This window comes from Hypanus sabinus, chromosome 2 (assembly GCF_030144855.1).
Source record: "Hypanus sabinus isolate sHypSab1 chromosome 2, sHypSab1.hap1, whole genome shotgun sequence".
Lineage (NCBI taxonomy): Eukaryota > Metazoa > Chordata > Chondrichthyes > Myliobatiformes > Dasyatidae > Hypanus > Hypanus sabinus.
Window position 1 is genome coordinate 115,732,293 of NC_082707.1, and position 20,035 is coordinate 115,752,327.

A 20,035-nucleotide genomic window follows, 5' to 3' on the forward strand; every position below is an offset into this window, starting at 1 on the left:
CATGAATTTGCCCACTCACCTAACCTATCCAAGTCACACTGCATCCTCTTAGCATCCTCCTCACAGCTAACACCGCCACCCAGCTTCTTGTCATCTGCAAACTTGGAGATGCTGCATTTAATTCCCTCGTCTAAATCATTAATATATATTATAAACAACTGGGGTCCCAGCACTGAGCCTTGCGGTACCCCACTAGTCACTGCCTGCCATTCTGAAAAGGTCCCGTTTACTCCCATTCTTTGCTTCCTGTCTGCCAACCAATTCTCTATTCACATCAATACCATACCCCCAATACCGTGTGCTTTAAGTTTGCACACTAATCTCCTGTGTGGGACCTTGTCAAAAGCCTTTTGAAAATCTAAATATACCACATCCACTGGCTCTCCCCTATCCACTCTACTAGTTACATCTTCAAAAAATTCTATAAGATTCGTCAGACATGATTTTCCTTTCACAAATCCATACTGACTTTGTCCGATGATTTCACCTCTTTCCAAATGTGCTGTTATCACATCTTTGATAACCGACTCTTAGCATTTTCCCCACCACCGATGTCAGACTAACTGGTCTATAATTCCCTGGTTTTTCTCTCCCTCCTTTTTTAAAAAGTGGGGTTACATTAGCCACCCTCCAATCCTCAAGAACTAATCCAGAATCCAACGAGTTTTGAAAAATTATCACTAGTGCATCCATTATTTCTTGGGCTACTTCCTTAAGCACTCTGGGATGCAGACCATCTGGCCCTGGGGATTTATCTGCCTTTAATCCCTTCAGTTTACCTAACACCACTTCCCTACTAACATGTATTTCCCTCAGTTCCTCCATCTCACTAGACCCTCGGTCCCTTACTATTTCCGGAAGATTATTTATGTCCTCCTTAGTGAAGACAGAACCAAAGTTGTTATTCAATTGGTCTGCCATGTCCTTGTTCCCTATGATCAATTCACCTGTTTCTGACTGTAAGGGACCTACATTTGTCTTGACCAATCTTTTTCTTTTCACATATCTATAAAAGCTTTTACAGTCAGTTTTTATGTTCCCTGCCAGCTTTCCCTCAGAATCTTTTTTCCCTTTCCTAATTTAAGCCCTTTGTCCTCCTCTGCTGGTCTCTGAATTTCTCCCAGTCCTCAGGTGTGCCGCTTTTTTTTTTGCTAATTTATATGTTTCTTCTTTGGACTTGATACTATCCCTAATTTCCCTTGTCAGTCACGGGTGCACTACCTTCCCTGGTTTATTCTTTTGCCAAACTGGGATGAGCAATTGTTGTAGTTCATCCATGCAATCTTTAAATGCTTGCTATTGCATATCCACCGTCAACCCTTTAAGTATCATTTGCCAGTCTATCTTAGCTAATTCACGTCTCATACCTTCGAAGTTACCCTTCTTCAAGTTCAGAACCTTTGTTTCTGAATTAACTATGTCACTCTCCATCTTAATGAAGAATTCCACCATATTATGGTCACTCTTACCCAAGGGGCCTCGCACGACAAGATTGCTAACTAACCTTTCCTCATTGCTCAATACCCAATCTAGAATGGCCTGCTCTCTAGTTGGTTCCTTGACATGTTGGTTCAGAAAACCATCCCGCATACATTCCAAGAAATCCTCTTCCTCAGCACCCTTACCAATTTGGTTCACCCAATCTATATATAGATTGAAGTCACCCATTATAACTACTGTTCCTTTATTGCATGCATTTCTAATTTCCTGTTAATGCCATCTCCAACCTCACTACTACTGTTAGGTGGTCTGTACACAACTCCCACCAGCGTTTTCTGCCCCTTAATGTTATGCAGCTCTACAAATATCGATTCCACATCCTCCAGGCTAATGCCCTTCCTTTCTATTGCGTTAATCTCCTCTCTAACCAGCAAATCTACCCCACCTCCTTTTCTTTCCTGTCTATCCCTCCCATCCTTGGTCACTCTGGAGCCATGTCTCTGTGATCCCAACTATATCATATTCATTAACAACTATCTGCACATTCAATTCATCCACCTTGTTACAAATGCTCCTCGCTTTGACACACAAAGCCTTCAGGTTTGTTTTTACAACACTCTTAGCCCTTATACAATTATGTTGAAAAGTAGCCCTTTTTGCTTTTTGCCCTGGATTTGCCTGCCTGTCACTTTTACTTTTCACCTTTGTACTTTTTGTTTCTACCCTCATTTTACACCCCTCTGTCTCTCTGCACTCGTTCCCATCCGCCTGCCACATTAGTTTAAATACTCCTGAGCAGCAGTAGCAAACGCTCCCCCTAGGACATTGGTTCCAGTCCAGCCCAGGTGCAGACCGTCCTGTTTATACCAGTCCCACCTCCCCCAGAACTGGTTCCAATGCTCCAGAAATTTGAATCCTTCCCCCTTGCACCATTTTTCAAGCCACGTATTCATCTGAAATATCCTCCTATTTCTACTCTGACTAGCACGTGACACTGGTAGTAATCCAGAGATTATTACCTTTGTGGTCCTACTTTTTAGTTTATCTCCTAACTCCCTGAATTCACCTTGTAGGACCTCATCCCTTTTTTTTACCTATATCGTTGGTACCTATGTGCATCACGACCACTGGCTGTTCACCCTCCCATTCCAGAATGTCCTGCAGCTGCTCAAAGACATCCTTGACCCTTGCACCAGGGAGGCAACATACCATCCTGGAGTCTCGTTTGTGGCCGCAGAAACGCCTATCTATTCCCCTTACAATTGAATCCCCTATCACTATAGCTCTCCCACTCCTTTTCCTTCCCTCCTGTGCCGCAGAGCCACCCATGGTGCAATGAACTCGGCTGCTGCTGCCTTCCCCTGATGAGACATCTCCCCCAACAGTATCCAAAACAGTATATCCGTTAGGAGGGAGATGACCTCAGGGGACTCCTGCACTACCTGCCTACTGCTACACTGTCTAGTGGCCACCCCTTCCCTTTCTGCCTGTGTAGCCTTTACCTGCGGTGTGGCCAACTTACTGAACGTACTATTCACGACTTTCTCAGCATCGCAGATGCTCCAGTATGAATCCAATCGCAGCTCCAGCTGCTCAGTGTGGTCTGCCAGAAGCTGCAGCTGGACCCACTTCCTGCACACATAGTTGTCAGGGACACTGGAAGTATCCCTGATTTCCCACATGCTGCAGGATGAACAAACCACGTAGATCTCAGCTACCATGACCTACCCAATACTTGCCTCAACTTTTGAAACTTTCTCCTTTTAAAGGAACTTACCCAGCCTTACCTCACTTGGAGTGAAGCTTGTCCTCAGCCTCTGCTCGCCAAAGCCTTCCTACTCCGTCGCCTGCTCCGTCTTTAAGTACTCCCGCTGCCTCACAGTCCGACTTACACGCACTTGCACAGTCGTGCCCCTGTTAAACTGATGAAGAAAATGATATTTAAATTATAATTTAATTAAAATTATATTTAAAACAACTACCATGTTGCTCCTATTGTGATCTTCATTTTGTGTGATTGCTTTGTGTTTATAGTCTTTTTTTTCCATGTTGAACTCTAAGCAGGGAACCTCGAGAGAACTTCTCCTCTCAGGACCTGATAGGATCACTCTGCTGTGTTACAGGTAACTGGTGCATGTGTGCCTTGGTGAATAATGTCATAAACCTCATTGAAGGGAAGATGATGAAGGAGTTAGTTATTGAGTGACTTGCCATGGTTGGGACCAGCGTTAAATTCAATTCATGGCACGTGCTATTTTTGTCAGTCTTCCTTCTCTTTTGGACATAACATTTCAAATTTCTGCCTTTGAAACCTGCTGCTGTACCTATCATAGTAATGCTTTTTAATTTGTAGCTCTGTCAAGTTCAAAGGTGTGTATTTGTTTTCGCAGGGATTAAACGTACAAAAGTGGCAATTATTATGTTATGATACCATGTCAATAATAATTATACTCAAGTTCATAGATGTGTTTAACATTTATTGGTGAATTTATTATGAGAGAGAAAGGACAAGTAGAATATTTCTTTCTGTCTTGAGGTGTTTGTTCTGATACCTATATCTACTTTCCACTCTGGTTTTGTGAAAGTATTCTTCTTATTCAGTTCCATCGTTCACAATAAATTCAGTTCATTTTGTTCCTTTCAATGGCTTTGTGAGGTGATAGCTGGAATATCACCCATAAATTAAAAAAAAAAATTCTTGATACACTTTCCATAGAAGAATAGCAAGAATTTAGACCATAAGACATAGGAGCCGAATTAGGCCATTTATCCCATCGAATCTGCTGTGCCATTTCATCATGGCTGATCATTTTTCCTTTCAGTTCCAATCTCCTGCCTTTTCCCCGTGTCCCATAGGAAACATCCTCTCCACATCCACTCTATCAAGGCCTTTCACCATTCGATAGATTTCAATGAGGTCACACTTCATTCTTCTGAATTCCAGTTTAGCAGATGAACAGAAATTTCTTCATGGCTGTAAATCTTGGGAATCTCAGAGGCTGTGTTGTCTCACGCACTGAATTAGAGATCGATGGATTTCCGGAAGTGAATGGGTCACAGTAATGATTCTGGGATCAATCAGCGAAAGCTGCACTCTTGCTCCTATTTCTCTTCTTCCTACAGCCTTTCTCCAGTTTGGACCCTATAGGAGTAATGTTGCTGAATGAGATCTGCTACCTTTTAAATGAACCTGCCCTTTGCTGCCTTCTGTTGTTATCTCAGACTTCCCGTTCAGGGCAATAAAGAACCTTTGGTGTTTGCAGCCAGTTTTATGCTACTCTTTGCCTCTGCTTCCACATCTCCCTCACTTGCTCCACCTTCCTCTCCTTTCCAATACCTTTCCAATATGGGCCTTTGCAGCCACCTATCACCTCGCACCTTCTGTCACCATCTCCACTCTCCCCTCCTTCATCTCCCTGTCACCCTTCTTCACCTCGATCCACCTACTGCTTGCTAGCTTTGCCTCCATTTCTTCCTTCCACTTTTTATATGGCTCTTTCCCTCGCCCTCTTTCAGATGAAGTCTCGACGTTTAAAGGTGACTGTTCAATTCCCTCCATAGGTACCTTCATGAGGTTCTCTAGCTTGGGGGTGGGTTCCCAACCTTAATGGTATTGGTCCAAGTTTGGGAGCCTCTGTTGTGTGTTGCTTTACATGATCTTTATTTGCTGCCGAGTGTTCTGAGTTGTAAAATGCTTACCAGAATAAATTGTTTGGCATGTAATTCTAAGATTTGTTAGCTTGGATCTAGAAATATACAAATTGTTATTTTCAACATTACTAGTCAACTCTTCAGGGGCTAAATCACCACATTATGGGAGTCATGGGAGACTTCAACATGCAGGTTGATTGGGAAGACCAGGTTGGAAATGGATCTCACGAGAGTGAGTTTGTTGAATGCCTATGAAATGGCTTTTTAGAGCAGTTTATCATTGAGCCTACCAGGGGATCAGCTGTATTGGATTGGGTGTTATGTAATGAACCGGAGGTGATTAGGGAGTTAACGAATCCTTAGGAGACAGTGATCATAATATGTGATCAAAGCTAATGTAAAAGCAAAAAAGAGGGCATACAACAAAACAAAAATTATTGGGAAGACAGAGGATTTTGAAGCTTTTAAAACCCTACAGGGAGCAAGTAAAAGAATCATCAGGAGGGAAAAGATGAAACATGAATGCAAGCTAGCAAACAATATCACAGTGCATAGTAAAAACTTTTTCAAGTATATAAGAAAGTAAGAGAGATGAGAATGAGTATAGGACCACTAGAAAATGAGGCTGGAGAAATGATAACGAGGGCCAAGGAGGTGACAGATAAACTAAATGAGTATTTACATCAGTCCTCACTGTGGAAGTCACTAGCTATGTGCCAGATGTTGAAGGGTGTGAGGGAAGAGAAGTGAGTGCAGTTACTATTACAAGGAAGAAGGTGCTCAAAAAGCTGAAAGACCTAAGGGTACACAAGTTACCTGACCAGATGAATTGTACCCTAGGGTTCTGAAAGAGGTAGTGCTAGAGACTGTGAAATGATCTTTCAAAGATCATTAGACTCTAGCATGGTGCCAGAGGACTGAAAAATTGCAAATGTCACTCCACTCTTTAAGAAAGAATGAAGGCAGTGAAAGAAATTATAGACCAGTTAGCCTGACCTCTGTGGTTGGGAAGATGTTGGAGTCAGTTGTTAAGGATGAGGTGATGGAGTACTTGGTGACACAGGACAGGATAGGACAAAGTCAGCATGGTTTCCTTAAGGGAAAATCTTGCCTGGTGAACCTATTGGAATTCTTTGAGGAGGTTATAGTAGGTTAGATGAAAGAGATGCAGTGGATGTTGTATATTTGGACCTTCAGAACCACACATGAGGCTGCTTACCAAGTTAAGAACTAATGCTATTACAGGAAAGTTACTGGCATGGTTAAAGCATTAGCTTATTGGTAGGAGGAAGCGAGTGGGAATAAAAGGATTCTTTTCTGGTTGGCTGCCACAGGGTTGATCTTGGGACTGCTTTTTATGCTGTTTATCAGTGATTTAGATGATGGAATAGATGGCTTTGTTGCCAAGTTTGCAGATGATATGAAGATTGGCAGAGGTGCAGGTAGTGTTGAGGAAACAGGTCGGATGCAGAAGGACTTGTACAGATTAAGAGAATGGGCAAGAAAGTGGCAAAGGAAGCAATGTTGGAAAATGCATGGTCATGCACTTTGATAGTAGAAATATTGTGCAGACTATTTTCTAAACAGGGAGGCAATCCAGAAATCCAAGATGCAAAGGGACTTGGAGACCTTGTGCAGAACAGCTTAAAGGTTAGCTTGCATGTAGAGTTAGTGGTGAGTAAGGTAAATGCAGTGTTAGCATTCATTTCAAGAGGTCTAGAACATGTGATGCTGAAGCTTCATAAGGCACTGGAGAGGCCTCACCATGAGCTTTGTGAGCAGTTTTGGGCTCCTCATCTTAAAAAAAATGTGTTGGCATTGGAGAGGGTTCAGAGGAGGTTCACAAGGGTGATTCCAGGAATGAAAGGATTATCATATGAGGAACGTTTGATAGCTCTGGGTCTGTAGTTGCTCGAATTTAGAAGGATGAAGTGGGATCCCATTGAAACCTTTTAAAAGTTGTAAGGCATAGACAGAGTATATGTGGAAAAGTTGTTTCCCATGGTGCAGGAGTCTAGGAAAAGGGCACAGGATAGAGAGGCGTCCATTTAAACCAGATGCAGAGAAATTTCTTTAGCCATTGGGTGGTGAATTTGTGGAATTTATTACCGCAGGCAGCTGTGGAGGCCAGGTCACTGGGTGTATTTAAGGCAGAGCTTGATAGGTTCTTGATTGAACACAGCATCAAAGGCTATGGGGAGAAGGCTGGGGAGTGGGGCTGAAGAGGGGACAAGGGATCAGCCATGATTGAATGGTGGGGCAGACTTGATGGGCCAAATGGCCTAATTCTGCTCCTATGTCTTATGGGCCAAAACTACATTAGTAATTTATTTATTGCTGTCTTCTCACAGGATCTTTCGAATCTAATGGAGGTTCGATTACCCCACATCTTACTTTCATTCCACCTGACAAATTATCTGCCAGCAACAAAGAACAGTACAGAGAGAAGGTGAGAGGTTTTCTCCTTCATTGTTGTCGTGTTATAGGAGACTTCCTATAAAAAGACTCCTTACCACCAAGGTGTAACACCTGCTTAGCCCCCACTCCCCCTCCCTCCCTGATCAGGGTTAGTTGGGCGCAGGCGGTGGATGGTCATATGAGCAGCTGGTGCACATCACAAGTCCTGGTTATGCGGCCACTGACACCAGGCAGGCCATCTTTCTGTAGAGTATTGATAAAGGCTAGAGTCAACTGTCTGGCAATGACATTGCCTAGCAAACCGCTTCTGTAGAAAAATTTGCCAGGAACAGTTGTGATCACAGAGACTATGATTGTTCACATCATACAACAGAGCACATGATAAGTGAATGTTACCAAATACTGTAGGAAAGTCAGGGCACAATATACATTTGAACATTGAACAACATCATTAATGGCTAAGAAGTATTTTTACAGTTTACTTTCTACCTTTGCACCCAGTCCTGCAAACTAAATTAGTGCTCTCACAAAGATTCTGGCTTTTAATAACGTGCATTTCCCTATGAATTTGTGCTGATATTAGATCATGGCTGTAATAAGACTGTGAGGGCATTGATAAAAGTTGTCAAACCAGAGCTTGTATGAGACGCAATGAACACTGGCTGCTTCTTTATTATAATTTGCTGCAGAACTTGTGTGAGTTTTCTGAGTTTTCCTCATCCTGCATAACTCTCTTCTCAGGTTGTAACAAAACTTAAAACCTTTGTCAGTAACCTGCAGCAGAAAGGGAGTGAAATTGAAGTTTTAATGGTAAGTGTCTAATTGATGGGTGTAGTGTGTGTATGTGGGGGGGGGGGGGTGACTGCAATGAAAAGGGGCACGGCTCAATGATTGGGGCAGCTGGAGGGAGATCAAGGTGAGAACCAAAAGGAAGAAAGAGAGATATTGAGCTATTTCATTGTTTCCCTTTCTGTCTCCTGTTGATAAAAGGCTCCCATTAAAGTGAGTTGAGCTGAGCCAGATGTCTGAGGTTCAAGAAAACAATATTGATCAGCTGATCTATTTCACTGTTTGCTTCATAAATGACATGTCTGGGAGAGCAGAGAGCTGTAGCAGTATGAAGGATAAATCCAGGTTTGTATTTAATGACAAGATGTGTAGAATTGTGGAGGAGAACAAAGTGTGGATCAATTATGTGCAGATAAATCAGGGTATCGAGTATCGAAATTGCTGCCTGGATTAGAGAGTATTAGCTATAAGGATGTTGGACAAACTTTTCTCTGGAGCGTTAAGGGGCTGAGATAAAATTATGAGAGGTAAAGATAGAGTAGATGGTCAGTTTTTTCCGAGGATGAAAATGTCAAATATCAGAGGCCATACGGTGAGGGGGTGGTGGTGGTGGAGTTTAAAGATCTGTAAAATAAGTTTTTCTTTTACAAAGGGAGTTGTTAAAATGGACTAGTTAGATAGGCATCATAGCTGGTACAGAAGGGCCTATTTCTGTTCTGTACTAGTCACTAGCTACCGGGGGATGCGAGTGCAACTTTGGGCTTTGTTCAAGGAGTTCCTGCATTTGGATAAATGTTTGATTATGCCCTGTCTTTAGTTCTGGGCAGTACATGACGAGGACACCATAATGATCTTGGGAGGGGGTACAGGGCAGGTCCATCAGAATGCACCTGGAACATTAGGGTGTTAGAGCCTAAGGTTACGTTTCTACGAATATTGAAGATGAAATGTTTAAGACGATTGGACGGTTAGAAGAGAGAGTTGGGAGGAAGTCTTTCCTTGGGGTCAGGGGTGGAAAATCTAGAACGAGTGAGAGCATACAGGTGAATTAAATTTTTGCTTGTTTCCCTCCCCCCCCCCCCCCCCCCCCCCCGAAACATACTGGTCAGGCCAAGGATTCATGGAAAGTCTCAAATCAGAGTTATATGCTTTGCTAGGTAAGGGTATTAAAGGCTGCAGAACCCAAGTGGGTGGGTGAGAACAGCACATGGAGCAGCCATCATCTGATTGAAAAAAAGATGAGTTCGAGGAGCTGAATGGCCTAATCTTGGTCTTCTATCTCTTCCTAACTCAAACTATTGAAATGGCAACCAAGCAGTTTCATGAGAGTGTTACCACAGATATCATTCACCACTATTGTAATCCCACAGCAGTGAGATATTTCAGCAGGTAATCTGTTATATTAAACTCACATTTACTGGGTTTTCAACGTCAATCACAGCTCTGCAAAAACTTCCCTTGGTTTGAATTGAGTCAAACAATTTTTGTTGATTTAAGAAAGAAGGTGGGGCTCAGTTTAACCTCTTTTTTGCCGGATGATACTTCTGACAGCGCTGAGTTTGTGTGCATACGGTGATTCTATGCAGCAGTCTTCAAATGCCTTAGACCTCCCTGACATAGGGCCAGGACTGGCAGTTTGGCTGTAATGGCCCTTGGTAGTGGAAGGGAGTCAGGGCATTCTCAACCATGAGGGAACACCAAAGGAGAAGGCAGCTTCCTCACTGCCACGTGGGAACATCTTCCATCCATGTTTTTACTGAACGACAGCTCCGGCTCCATCTCCCTCCTGCTTTGGTTTAAAATAACCCAGTCCTCCGATTCAAATCCCTCTCTCCTCAGGAACCCACTTGAGTTCTACAAGTTTCCACTTGGAATTCCAGCCCCTTGCAGACCCTCCAGCATTCGGATAGTGTGTATGGTTGCCTGGGTTCTACGCTCTGAAATTCTCTTCCAAATCTCTCTCCTCAAAGTTTGCTGTCTGTCCAAAATATTAGAGAATCTGCCCAGGAGCTGTGTCTTGCCTCTGTGTCACATTTTGATTGGTAACCCATTTCTTAAGCATGTCGGGGGACTGCCCTGCAACTAAAGCAGCTCAGCTCAGGGAAAGAGATTTCTGTACTCAATGTGAGGGGGAAGCCATTTCAGGGACACTGCCTTCAGAAGGCAGGTTGTCCCAACTGTATAGAATGTTCTGTACCATCTCTGTGTGGAGCATTAACTTCGATGATGAAGTAGGAAATGGCAGATACCTACTGCTGCTAGTTTGCCTCAGCTAGACTGGCCCAAACACCAGTAACTAAGCAGCACTTTGTCCCAGCTTCATCTTCGTGTCTTCCCTGTTTAATCACCCTGTTATTATTTCCAGTTAATGAGGGCTGCTTTACTTGATGGGATTTTGATCTTTTCTGTGATTTTGGTGTTGACAGGTAATTCCCGGCAGGGAGTGTTGGGGGAGAGGAGACCAACTTTTATCCCTTTTCCCAATTCTTTTTAAGTTTAAGCTAAATATATTATCAAAGTTTATATCCATTACCATATACAACCCTGAAATTCGTTTTTTTGTGGGTATATTCAGAAAATCCATAATATCAGTGAAAGACTGCACCAACTTGGGCGTTTAACTACTGTACAAATACTAAAAGAAAGAAACAATGATAATAAATAATTAAGCTGTAGATATTGAGACTGTGAGATGAAGAGTCCTTGAAAGTGAGTCCGTAGGTCATGGGAACATTTCAGTGATGGGGCAGGTGAAGTTGAATGAACTTTGGTTCAAGAGCCTGATGGTTGAGGAGTAATAACCATTCCTGAACCTGGTGGTGTGGGTCCTGAGGCTCCTGTGCTTTCTTGCTGATGAGAGCATGTCCTGGGTGTTGGGGGTCTCTGATGCTGGATGCTGCTTTCCTGTGTGGGTATGCTCAATAGTGGGGATGACTTTGGACAGTGTAACCTCCTCATGAGAGGGATACCCACCGAATTGATTGATCCTCGGTGGAGATGAACCTGGACATTGTCGTACACACGAGGAAGTGTCTGTGCCACCAGGGCTTTACGGCTTGCTTCACCTGGCCGGTTTTCCGTACTCCACTTACACCACTCTCAGCTCAGGAAGGCTGCTTTACTCTCCAGAGTTCGTGTCACATAGGGTTCAGAACCACTCCCAGTCACGAGGAGCTGTGTGAAACAGCACGGTGATAATTTCCCATGAGTTACACATATGGTATAATTTGCAGGTTGATGTGTCGAAGGAAACTGTGAAGAGCTTCTTGTCACTGAAGGTAAGGGTTTTAATCTAAGCAACTCACTGTAAATGAAAAATCAAGTCAGAGATAAAAACCGAAATCGCTGAAAATACTCAGCTGGTCAGACAGTAGCTGAAATATGAACTCAGTTTGTCTTTCCACGGGTGCTGCCTGGTCTGCTGAGTTTTGGCTCTGTAAATGACTGTTTCACAAGTAACATCCACTACGTGGTAGGGAAGGCTCATGCAATTCTGGTGCCATCTCGGGGATCACTTGACTGGGTGAGTAGGAGGACACATCCCTGTAGCTGCCCTTGGCTTGCTCACAAGCTGGCTCTGTAGGCTGTGAATGAGGGGTGAGGCCACGCCAGATCATCGGACATCATGACCCAAACTGATTCTGGCTTGTTCCCCACATGTCAATAAATGAGATGCCTCTCCTTTTTAAGGGTGGAGTCACTGCAAAAAGTCACAGATAAAAGATTTGCCTGAACCAAGTGTACATACCTCAGGTACTGTCTGGTAATGCACCTGATGAGATTGTTGAATGGTTTCAGCCTTGCATTGGCCTCATAATGAAGTTGTTTCTTGGTCTGCCTTCCCGATCCTGTTTTCTTGTTTTCCCAGTGTGACAGGGACGAGCAAACATTTAACACAAGTGTCCAACAGCTGCTCTCTCAGTCATCGAAACAACGGTATCTGAAAACCATTTGTGACCAAATCCACCACTTCAAGTTAATCAAGAGGTAAGGCCAGCTGAGTTCCAAAAATCTGTGGGGTGAGCGTTGTGGGGGCAAGATCCCTGGTTGCTGCAGAGGTGCTCGGCAAGGGTCTCTGGCTCCCACTTCTCACAGCAGCTGCTGTAAGGAGAGTGGCATGTTGCGTCAGGCCACTTTCACAGTCATGAATCTTGAATCAGTTACAACTCCTACCATACTTCAGAGGAACAGCATTAACAATTTGTTTCGTGATCGCAAAATTATTTCTGAAATTTAGCAGCTGATTACTGAGGGTTTGGGCAGGAAGAGTATTTGACCTTAAACGCTAGTTGCATTGGATCAATGGCATGAACACTTTTCTATCATGTGCTTCATGAGAGTTGTCCTAGGGTAGGTGTAGCAAGGGTTATATAAAGTCAGAATCATGTTTATTATCACCGGCATGTGTTCACTCTGCAGCAGCAGTACAATGCAATACATAATATAGAAAGAAAATAAACAGATAAATTAAAGTATATTTATATATTGAATAGATTAAAAACAGTGCAAGCACACAAAATATATATACACACATATACATAAAATGAGGCTGTGTTCATGGGTCCATTTAGGAATCGTATAGCAGAGGGGAAGAAGCTGTTTCTTAATCACTGAGTGTGTGCCTTCAGGCTTCTGCACCTCCTTCCTGACGGTTACAATGAGAAGAGGGCATGTCCTGGGTGATAATAATGGATGCCAACTTTCTGAAACATGAAGATGTTCTTCTTGTGTGAAGATGTCTTGAATATTACAGAGGGTAGTACCCAGTGGAGCCGACGAATTTTACAACTTTCTGTAGCTTCACTCTGTCCTGTGCAGGAGCCCCTGCCCATACCAGACACTGATGCAACATGTCAGAATGCTCTCCAAGGTACATCTGTAGAAGTTTTGAGTGTTCTAGTTGACAAACCAAATCTCTTCAAACTACAAGAGACCTGTTCTCTGGAAGTAAGTGTCTTTCGGAGTATGTGTCACAGAGAGAGAGACCTGATGTTTGTCCTTTTGTCTCCACAGAGTGTCCATGCTGCTTCTGTACAGTTACAAAGATGACTACTACCAGATTATGTTCTAGTGAGATTCCCGGTTTGAAGTTTGTACAGGAACACTGCACAGAGTAGTGTGCACAGATTATTTTGATGTGTGGGAGTTTCATGAGTTAATGACTTGGGAGAGCAGAAAACTGGGAATATTTGAATCAAATATGTCAATCCAGTGTGTTGTGGATGTACATATCTCGTGTCAATGCAGAGTGTTAAACTGCACCATCATCGTCATTCCACTGTTAATCTCAGCGTCATTCCTTCCTCTAGTTACTGTCTCCACCCAAGCTCTGGGCTCCAGTTTTATGGAGGCTATAACCATCCCATCCCATACCACAGACAACGCTCCCCTGCAGCCATTTCTTCAGCTAAAGCTTGAGTCAAAGCTGGCAGGCACAGCTCCGCACTGCATCAAAGTAGCTGCTAGTTCCTTCACATTAGGTGCACTGCCCCATCCGTGGTGTGACCTGATGCAACAAGTATATTCCTCTTCTGAGGCAGACATTTACTGTCACTGGCAGTCCCTGCGTTTTCTTTGTTAATGATTACACCTGACCGTCTAGTTCAGGAGTGAGCTGTGATGAGACTGCCCCACAGTGTTCAGCAGGGCTCATGGCGTAGAAATTCTCTTGTTTCCTGAGACGTGCCCTGTCACTGCCCGCTGTGCTAACCATGCCTGCAGCCATACTGCATTTTCTCTCGTCCCTCCTTCCAAGCAGCCGTTTTGCTCACTGTTTGGTGTTGCGCAGCCAACCGTTTGATTGGAATGAGTGCCTTTTAAATCCACCAGCCTGCCTTAGTGGGTCATCCTAATCAATGTCAGCAGATTTTCTGTTTAACTAAATTCGAGCAATAAGGCAATGTGATTGGCCCACCCGCTTCATGAGGAATTTGTTTTGCTTTAGGAATCATGGTGTTTGGTTTTCAAAGAAGAATCCTTGAATCATGTGTAATGTGAGCATTGTAGTACCAGATTGTGTATAACTAGTGGCCCCAATCTGTAGGCAGGCACTGGAGCCACTCTGATGAGTTGGGGAGTATTTTATGGGTTTTAAAGTTGCTACTAATGTGTTGCTTATCCAATCCATTTTGGATTGATAGTGCCCCCCTCAGCTGAGCCACTCTGGTTTTTAATTGTACAGAAAAGCAGCCTTGCATCAGGACTGAAGCTAAGTTTGTAGAATTATGAAATATTGTAGAATTAGCCAGAAATTCTGAGGAAAGTAAAACACAGCCTAGCTGCTACAAGGTTTGTTGTTGTGGCTGGTGTTGAACAATTCAGAAGAATCAAAGGTGAACGATACAAACCAAAGCCAGTGTACTTCATCATGATCACTTGACGCTTTTATCCTGCCTTAAGGGAGCGTTGCTGGTACAGCAATCATAGGAGCAAGCAAACAGTTGCCCTGAGGTCCTGATGCTACTGCTTGGTTTTTAGTGATTTGTCAAGGTGCCCCAGGGAATTTCAAAGCATGAGTTGATTATACTTCAAATCTAGATCATTCTAAATTGTGAAATTGCACAGTGAACATAAAGTGACTTTTGCTGTAAATCTGGAGAAAAATAAACTTTGCACATGAGATTTTTATCCCTGTCTATGCACTTCTTGGTTATGGTCATTATACTTCAGCTGTTAACTGTTTGGATGATAAGATATTCAGAGGGTTTTTCCGCAAAGCCAGCCTACACTGATGTGCAGCAACAGCATTATTGCTTCTTGGCAGTTTATGAAAACATTTGGACGGCAACATTCTCAACCAGATTCTGCTGCAACGTACATCTGTTTGCAGCAAGTGGTGGTGAAGTGGAGCAGTGTATTACAGCACGTACCAATCTGCTGACCCTAGTCGCTGAAGGAAACACACTTGCTGGTTATATCCAACTGACATAGTGAAAGTGGAGGAGGTCAGCACTCCACTACACTGGACAACAGTTGCAGTTTACTTTTGCTGAAAAGCTTGTTTGGGTAATTTTGCAAAATCTATTTGATGTCTGTCTCTGTAGCTGAAGGTTTGACTATAAGTAATGTTTCAAATTGGTCGAAGACAGTGAAACCAAAAGAAAGGACCTCCCTCACTGACACAGCTTTTTTGATGGCACATGCTGTTGCTTTTGGTGTAGGGTCACCTTGTAACGGTTGGAGTAAGAGTGACTGTAGTTGGAAGCAGTCATTCCAGATAATGAGTGAATAGGTTAAGCGTGAATTGTACAACAAGTTAATCTCGGATACTTGCTGCAACCATCAGAATATCTGGAGCGCCAGGACCTCAACTGGCCCAGCCAGATAAATATCATGGGTTGAAGAGCAGCTAGGGGATGGCTAATCCTGAGGCCGTGTGAGTGTGATGGAGCTTGAATGAATGGAGCTCCAAGCCCACTCAGGCTCAACACAATTGCACCCAGGACAAGACACCAGATTCACCATTCCAACCACTTATCGTCCCTCCCACAGAATGTGCCATCCACATGAGGTATTACGTCACCCACTCAGCCGGGTGCTGACAGCATCTTCCTAAACTGCCATCTCTAAATGGACAACAGCACCCGCAGCTTTCCCTCTGCGCTGCACACCATTCTGACTCGGAACCATATCATCATCTCCATTAAATCATGGAACCCCTTCCTAAACAGAACTGTGGGAGCACCTTGGAGTCAGTCTTAGAGAACTACTGCATAGAAACAGATCTATCGGCCCATTTACTCTGTACTAGCCTGGTCTTCTGGCTAATTCCATCTACCTGCACTCAAATCATAGCCCTCCAAAGCTCTGTCATCCATGTACCTATCCAAACTTGTATGCTGCAATTGAACTGCATCTACCACACGTTTCACACCTGCAGCACGCTCTGAGTGAAGACAGTCTGGGGCCCGGACCAGATGGGTGGCAGAGGAGTTCATTCCTATGGAATGCATTTTTCCATCAACCCCAACCCTCCAAATGATGAAGGGTTAAAGGCAAAATGAATTCCTTCGTTGTGCCTTCTAGGTAATGCTGAAGCAACCTGCTGAAGTGGATTTGCATCTGGTTTAGCATAGTTAATTGTTAAGATGCTTTATGATTATATACTCCTAATTTGGTTGATTATTTGCATTTTCAAAGTAAATTCGAAAGGACATTTTACCAAAAAAAAATCTCATAACTGAAAACATCTTCAATGAAACTTGCTTCCGCTTTCTCCATTTCCCTGACATAGCTTGTAAAATAAAGACATTGTAACAGATTTAGGCCATTCAGATCTTCAAGCCTGCCTTTCCTCATCGCCCCTCTCATTAAGAGTTCAGGAGTGGGATATCACATTACAAATCTTCGGTTAGGTCACACTTGAGATCACCACTCTCACTGTAGGAAGGATGTGATTCAGCTAGAAAGGTGCAGAAAAGATCCACAGCAACACTGTCTGGACTTAAAGGCTTGAAGTATAAGGAGGGACTGGACAGGCTGGGCCTGGTTCTCATGGAGTGTGGGAGGCTGGGGGTTGACACAACAGGGATATATCAAACTATGAGGGGCATAGATAGGTTAGAGAGCCAGCGTCTGTTTCCAAACTGGGGGACACAGGTTGAAGGTGAGAAGGAGGGCATTTAAAGGGAATCTGAGGAGTATCTTTTTGATGCAAACAATATGGTAGTGTCTGGAATGAACTGCCAGAGGAGGTAGGAACAGTTACAACATTTAAGAAGCATCTACTGAGATACTTAAATGATCAGAGCATAGACAGATACGGAACTAGTGTAGGGAAGTGGGGTTAATACAGACAGGCATGAGGGCCAGCATAGATCTGGTGGACTGAAGAGTCTTTCAATACCATACAACTTCCTGACTAATCTTTCTACCAATGGCTTTAATCTTTGTCCCCAAATGTGACCCTTCAACCATCAGAAATAGTTTTGTCTTAGTTGGTCTGCTATTTAAATATGTCAATTAAGGCTTCTGTCTAGCCTCCTCTGTTCCAAATGTTTATCTAATCCTTCCTCATAAACTAGATTTCCATTCCTCGTAACTTTGCTGTAAAATGGTGACAGCTGTACGCAGTACTCCAGCTGGTTTACAGTCATGTACAGCAGCAGCAGAATGTTCTTGCTCCTCTGTGCCAGAGCTTAAGAGCTGTAAATATCATTTGTGTCTTTCTAAGCTCTGACTGATCTATCTTCGACCTTTATTGATTTATGGACACACTGACACACTGGATACACTGCATTGATTCTGATGCAGGTTATTCGGGCCATCGGGTGTATGCTAGCTGCCAGTGCAGCAATCCCATTAGTCCAACTCTTCTATTCCCCACTCTGGCCTCTTACCCCTTCGCACTCACCTATCACCTCCTCCTGAGTCTCCTCCTTCCCTTTCTTCTATGGTCCACTTGCTTCTATGATTTCTTCCTCTCCAGCCCTTTACCTTTCCCACCTACCCAAGTTCACCTATCATGTTCCAGCTATCCTCCTTCCCCTCCAACCACCTTCTCCCCATTCCTTTCCAGTCCAGAAGAAGGGTCTCAGCCCAAAACATCAACTGTTCATTCATTTCCATAGATGCTGCCTGATATGCTGAGTTCCTCCAGCATTTTGTGTAATACTTATTCCCTGATTGTATAACCCTTCCCTTGCTGCACATTAAAACTCATCTCACACTTCATTCAATAAATTTCATTTCCTATTTTCTGTACAGGCGTTCAAAGGCTTTCCTCACTCAATCACACAATCGGCGTCAACCACCAGCAAACTCCTTTCTTGTGACCCTTACACTTCAGTCTAAGTCACCGATGTTAGGAGAGTGTGAAGGCAGCTGGTAATGCCCTTGCCGTTATGAGATCACCTGTCACCACCACCCATTGCTGAGCATGTCTTCACTGCACTGTGGAGCAGGGGCTGCAGCCTGGCGTTATTCAGCAAAGCTGGGTGTCTGCTAGCCGCCAGCCCTGCCTTGCTGCTGATTGCTGAAATTCACGGTGATTGAGCTGGGCCTCCAGAACAACTGGGATGAAGAGTAAAGTGCCCAAACGTCGGGCTTTCAGCCGGCTACCTGGCCTAGCCTGTTTTATATTTGAATCACTTCTAATTCCCTGTGCTTTTCCAATACCAACATTCCCAGCATCCAAAATGGGGGAAGATTTTAATTCCCCTAAATAAACAATCCACACTTTAATGAGCACAAAGATGAAACAGATGTAATTCAGAAATCTGCATCCAGATCGGCTCAAACACCCACTCATGAGGTGGATTTCAGCACTCCAAAAACATTGATGGTACTGTCCGAAAGCTGCTCCCTGTGCAAATAGTATACGCCTTCATATTTACAAAAAAGAGTGCGGCTAGCTGCTGAGAGAGTTTGTCATTGTGCATGGACAGCTGGTGTCCTACAGCTCCAATGCCTTGAGGTTCAGTCCAGACCTCTGCACTCTGACCTCCAGGTGTTTGAGTTCCCTCCTACATCCCATCCAGAAGCTACAGCTTCCACAGCCCTGGCGGGATCCCATTGAGGGAGTTCATTGCTCAGATCCCACTGAGGACTGCAATGACAGGTATCTGTAGGTACCCGGCCTGATTAGCTTGCTGCTCACATCTGGATGCAGAGCTGAGCACGACCACAAGATGGAACTGCACCACACAGGCTCTTGCACCAATGTTGCAAGCTCTCTCCAATTAGTCGTACTTCCCACCTCTGCAACTTCTGCCAATAATTAAATTCAAAGATTTGTCATCAAAGAATGCATACAACCTCGAGATTTGTTTCCTTAATAGGCAGTTGCAAAGCAAGAAACTCAAAAGAAATCAATTTAAAAAAAAGACTAACCTCCCACTGCCCACAGAGAAGAGAAACAAAACAAATCATGCAAACAGTAGAAGTGACCCAACAACAATAACAGCATTCCGACCGGCATTGAGTCCAAGTCCTCGGAGTAACTCGGACTGGGCCTGAAGCCTTGGTACTCAGTTCATCACATTATCAGGGCAAGTCGCCACAAAGTTCACAGACACGAAGCACAACAGCCAGGGGCAGTCTCACAGCCTCAGTGTCATGGAGAGAGGAGCCCCCAGTCTATTTGGGCTGGAGTATCGTGAATAAAGCGGATGAGCTTAGAGCGTGGATCAGCACTTGGAGCTATGATGTTGTGTCATTACAGAGACTTGGCTGGTGCAGGGGCAGGAATGGCTACTTCAATTACCAGGCTTTAGATGTTTCAGAAAGGACATGAAGGGAGGCAAAAGAGGTGGGGGTGTGGCACTGTTGATAAGGAATGGTGTCACGGCTGCAGAAAAGGAGGAAGTTATGGAGGGGTTGTCTACAGAGTCTCTGTGGATGGTAGTTAGGAATAAGAAGGGGTCAATAACTCTTAACGGGTGTTTTTTATAGACCACCCAATAGTAACAGGGACATGGAGGAACAGATAGGGAGACAGATTCTGCAAAGGTGTAATAATAACAGGGTTGTTGTGGTGGGAGATTTTAATTTCCCAAATATTGACTGGCACCTCCCTAGAGTGAGGGGTTTAGATGGGGTGAAGTTTGTTAGATGTGTTCAGGAAGGTTTCTTGATGCAACATGTAGATAAGCCTACAAGAGGAGAGGCTGTACTGAATCTGGTATTGGGAAATGAACCTGGTCAGGTGTCAGGTCTCTTAGGAGAGCATTTTGGGGATAGTGATCACAATTCTATTTCCTTTACCATAGCATTGGAGAGAGATAGGAACATACATGTT

At 43.8% G+C, this 20,035-nt stretch overlaps 1 protein-coding gene and 1 long non-coding RNA gene across 5 annotated transcripts in view; one reads left to right on the forward strand and one right to left on the reverse strand.

Moving 5' to 3' along the window:
• eif2ak4 (eukaryotic translation initiation factor 2 alpha kinase 4) overlaps positions 1-20,035 on the forward strand; it is a 187,398-nt gene that overhangs the window by 148,683 nt on the left and 18,680 nt on the right. For 2 of the 4 annotated variants that reach the window (XM_059952957.1, XM_059952963.1), the window contains 6 exons: positions 3,502-3,563; positions 7,443-7,540; positions 8,251-8,319; positions 11,532-11,576; positions 12,167-12,285; positions 13,312-14,936. In XM_059952957.1, the coding sequence (XP_059808940.1) occupies positions 3,502-3,563; positions 7,443-7,540; positions 8,251-8,319; positions 11,532-11,576; positions 12,167-12,285; positions 13,312-13,369 (451 nt within the window). In that variant the 3' untranslated portion in view covers positions 13,370-14,936. Of the gene's footprint in view, positions 1-3,501; positions 3,564-7,442; positions 7,541-8,250; positions 8,320-11,531; positions 11,577-12,166; positions 12,286-13,311; positions 14,937-20,035 lie in introns of those variants that run through there. The other 2 variants (XM_059952962.1, XM_059952972.1) reach the window with 2 other exon arrangements.
• The window catches only part of LOC132382607 (uncharacterized), a 43,405-nt gene that overhangs the window by 4,839 nt on the left and 18,531 nt on the right, over positions 1-20,035 (reverse strand). The window contains exon 2 of the long non-coding RNA XR_009508417.1: positions 3,228-3,362. This is a non-coding gene — a long non-coding RNA (uncharacterized LOC132382607). The remainder of the gene's footprint in view (positions 1-3,227; positions 3,363-20,035) is intronic.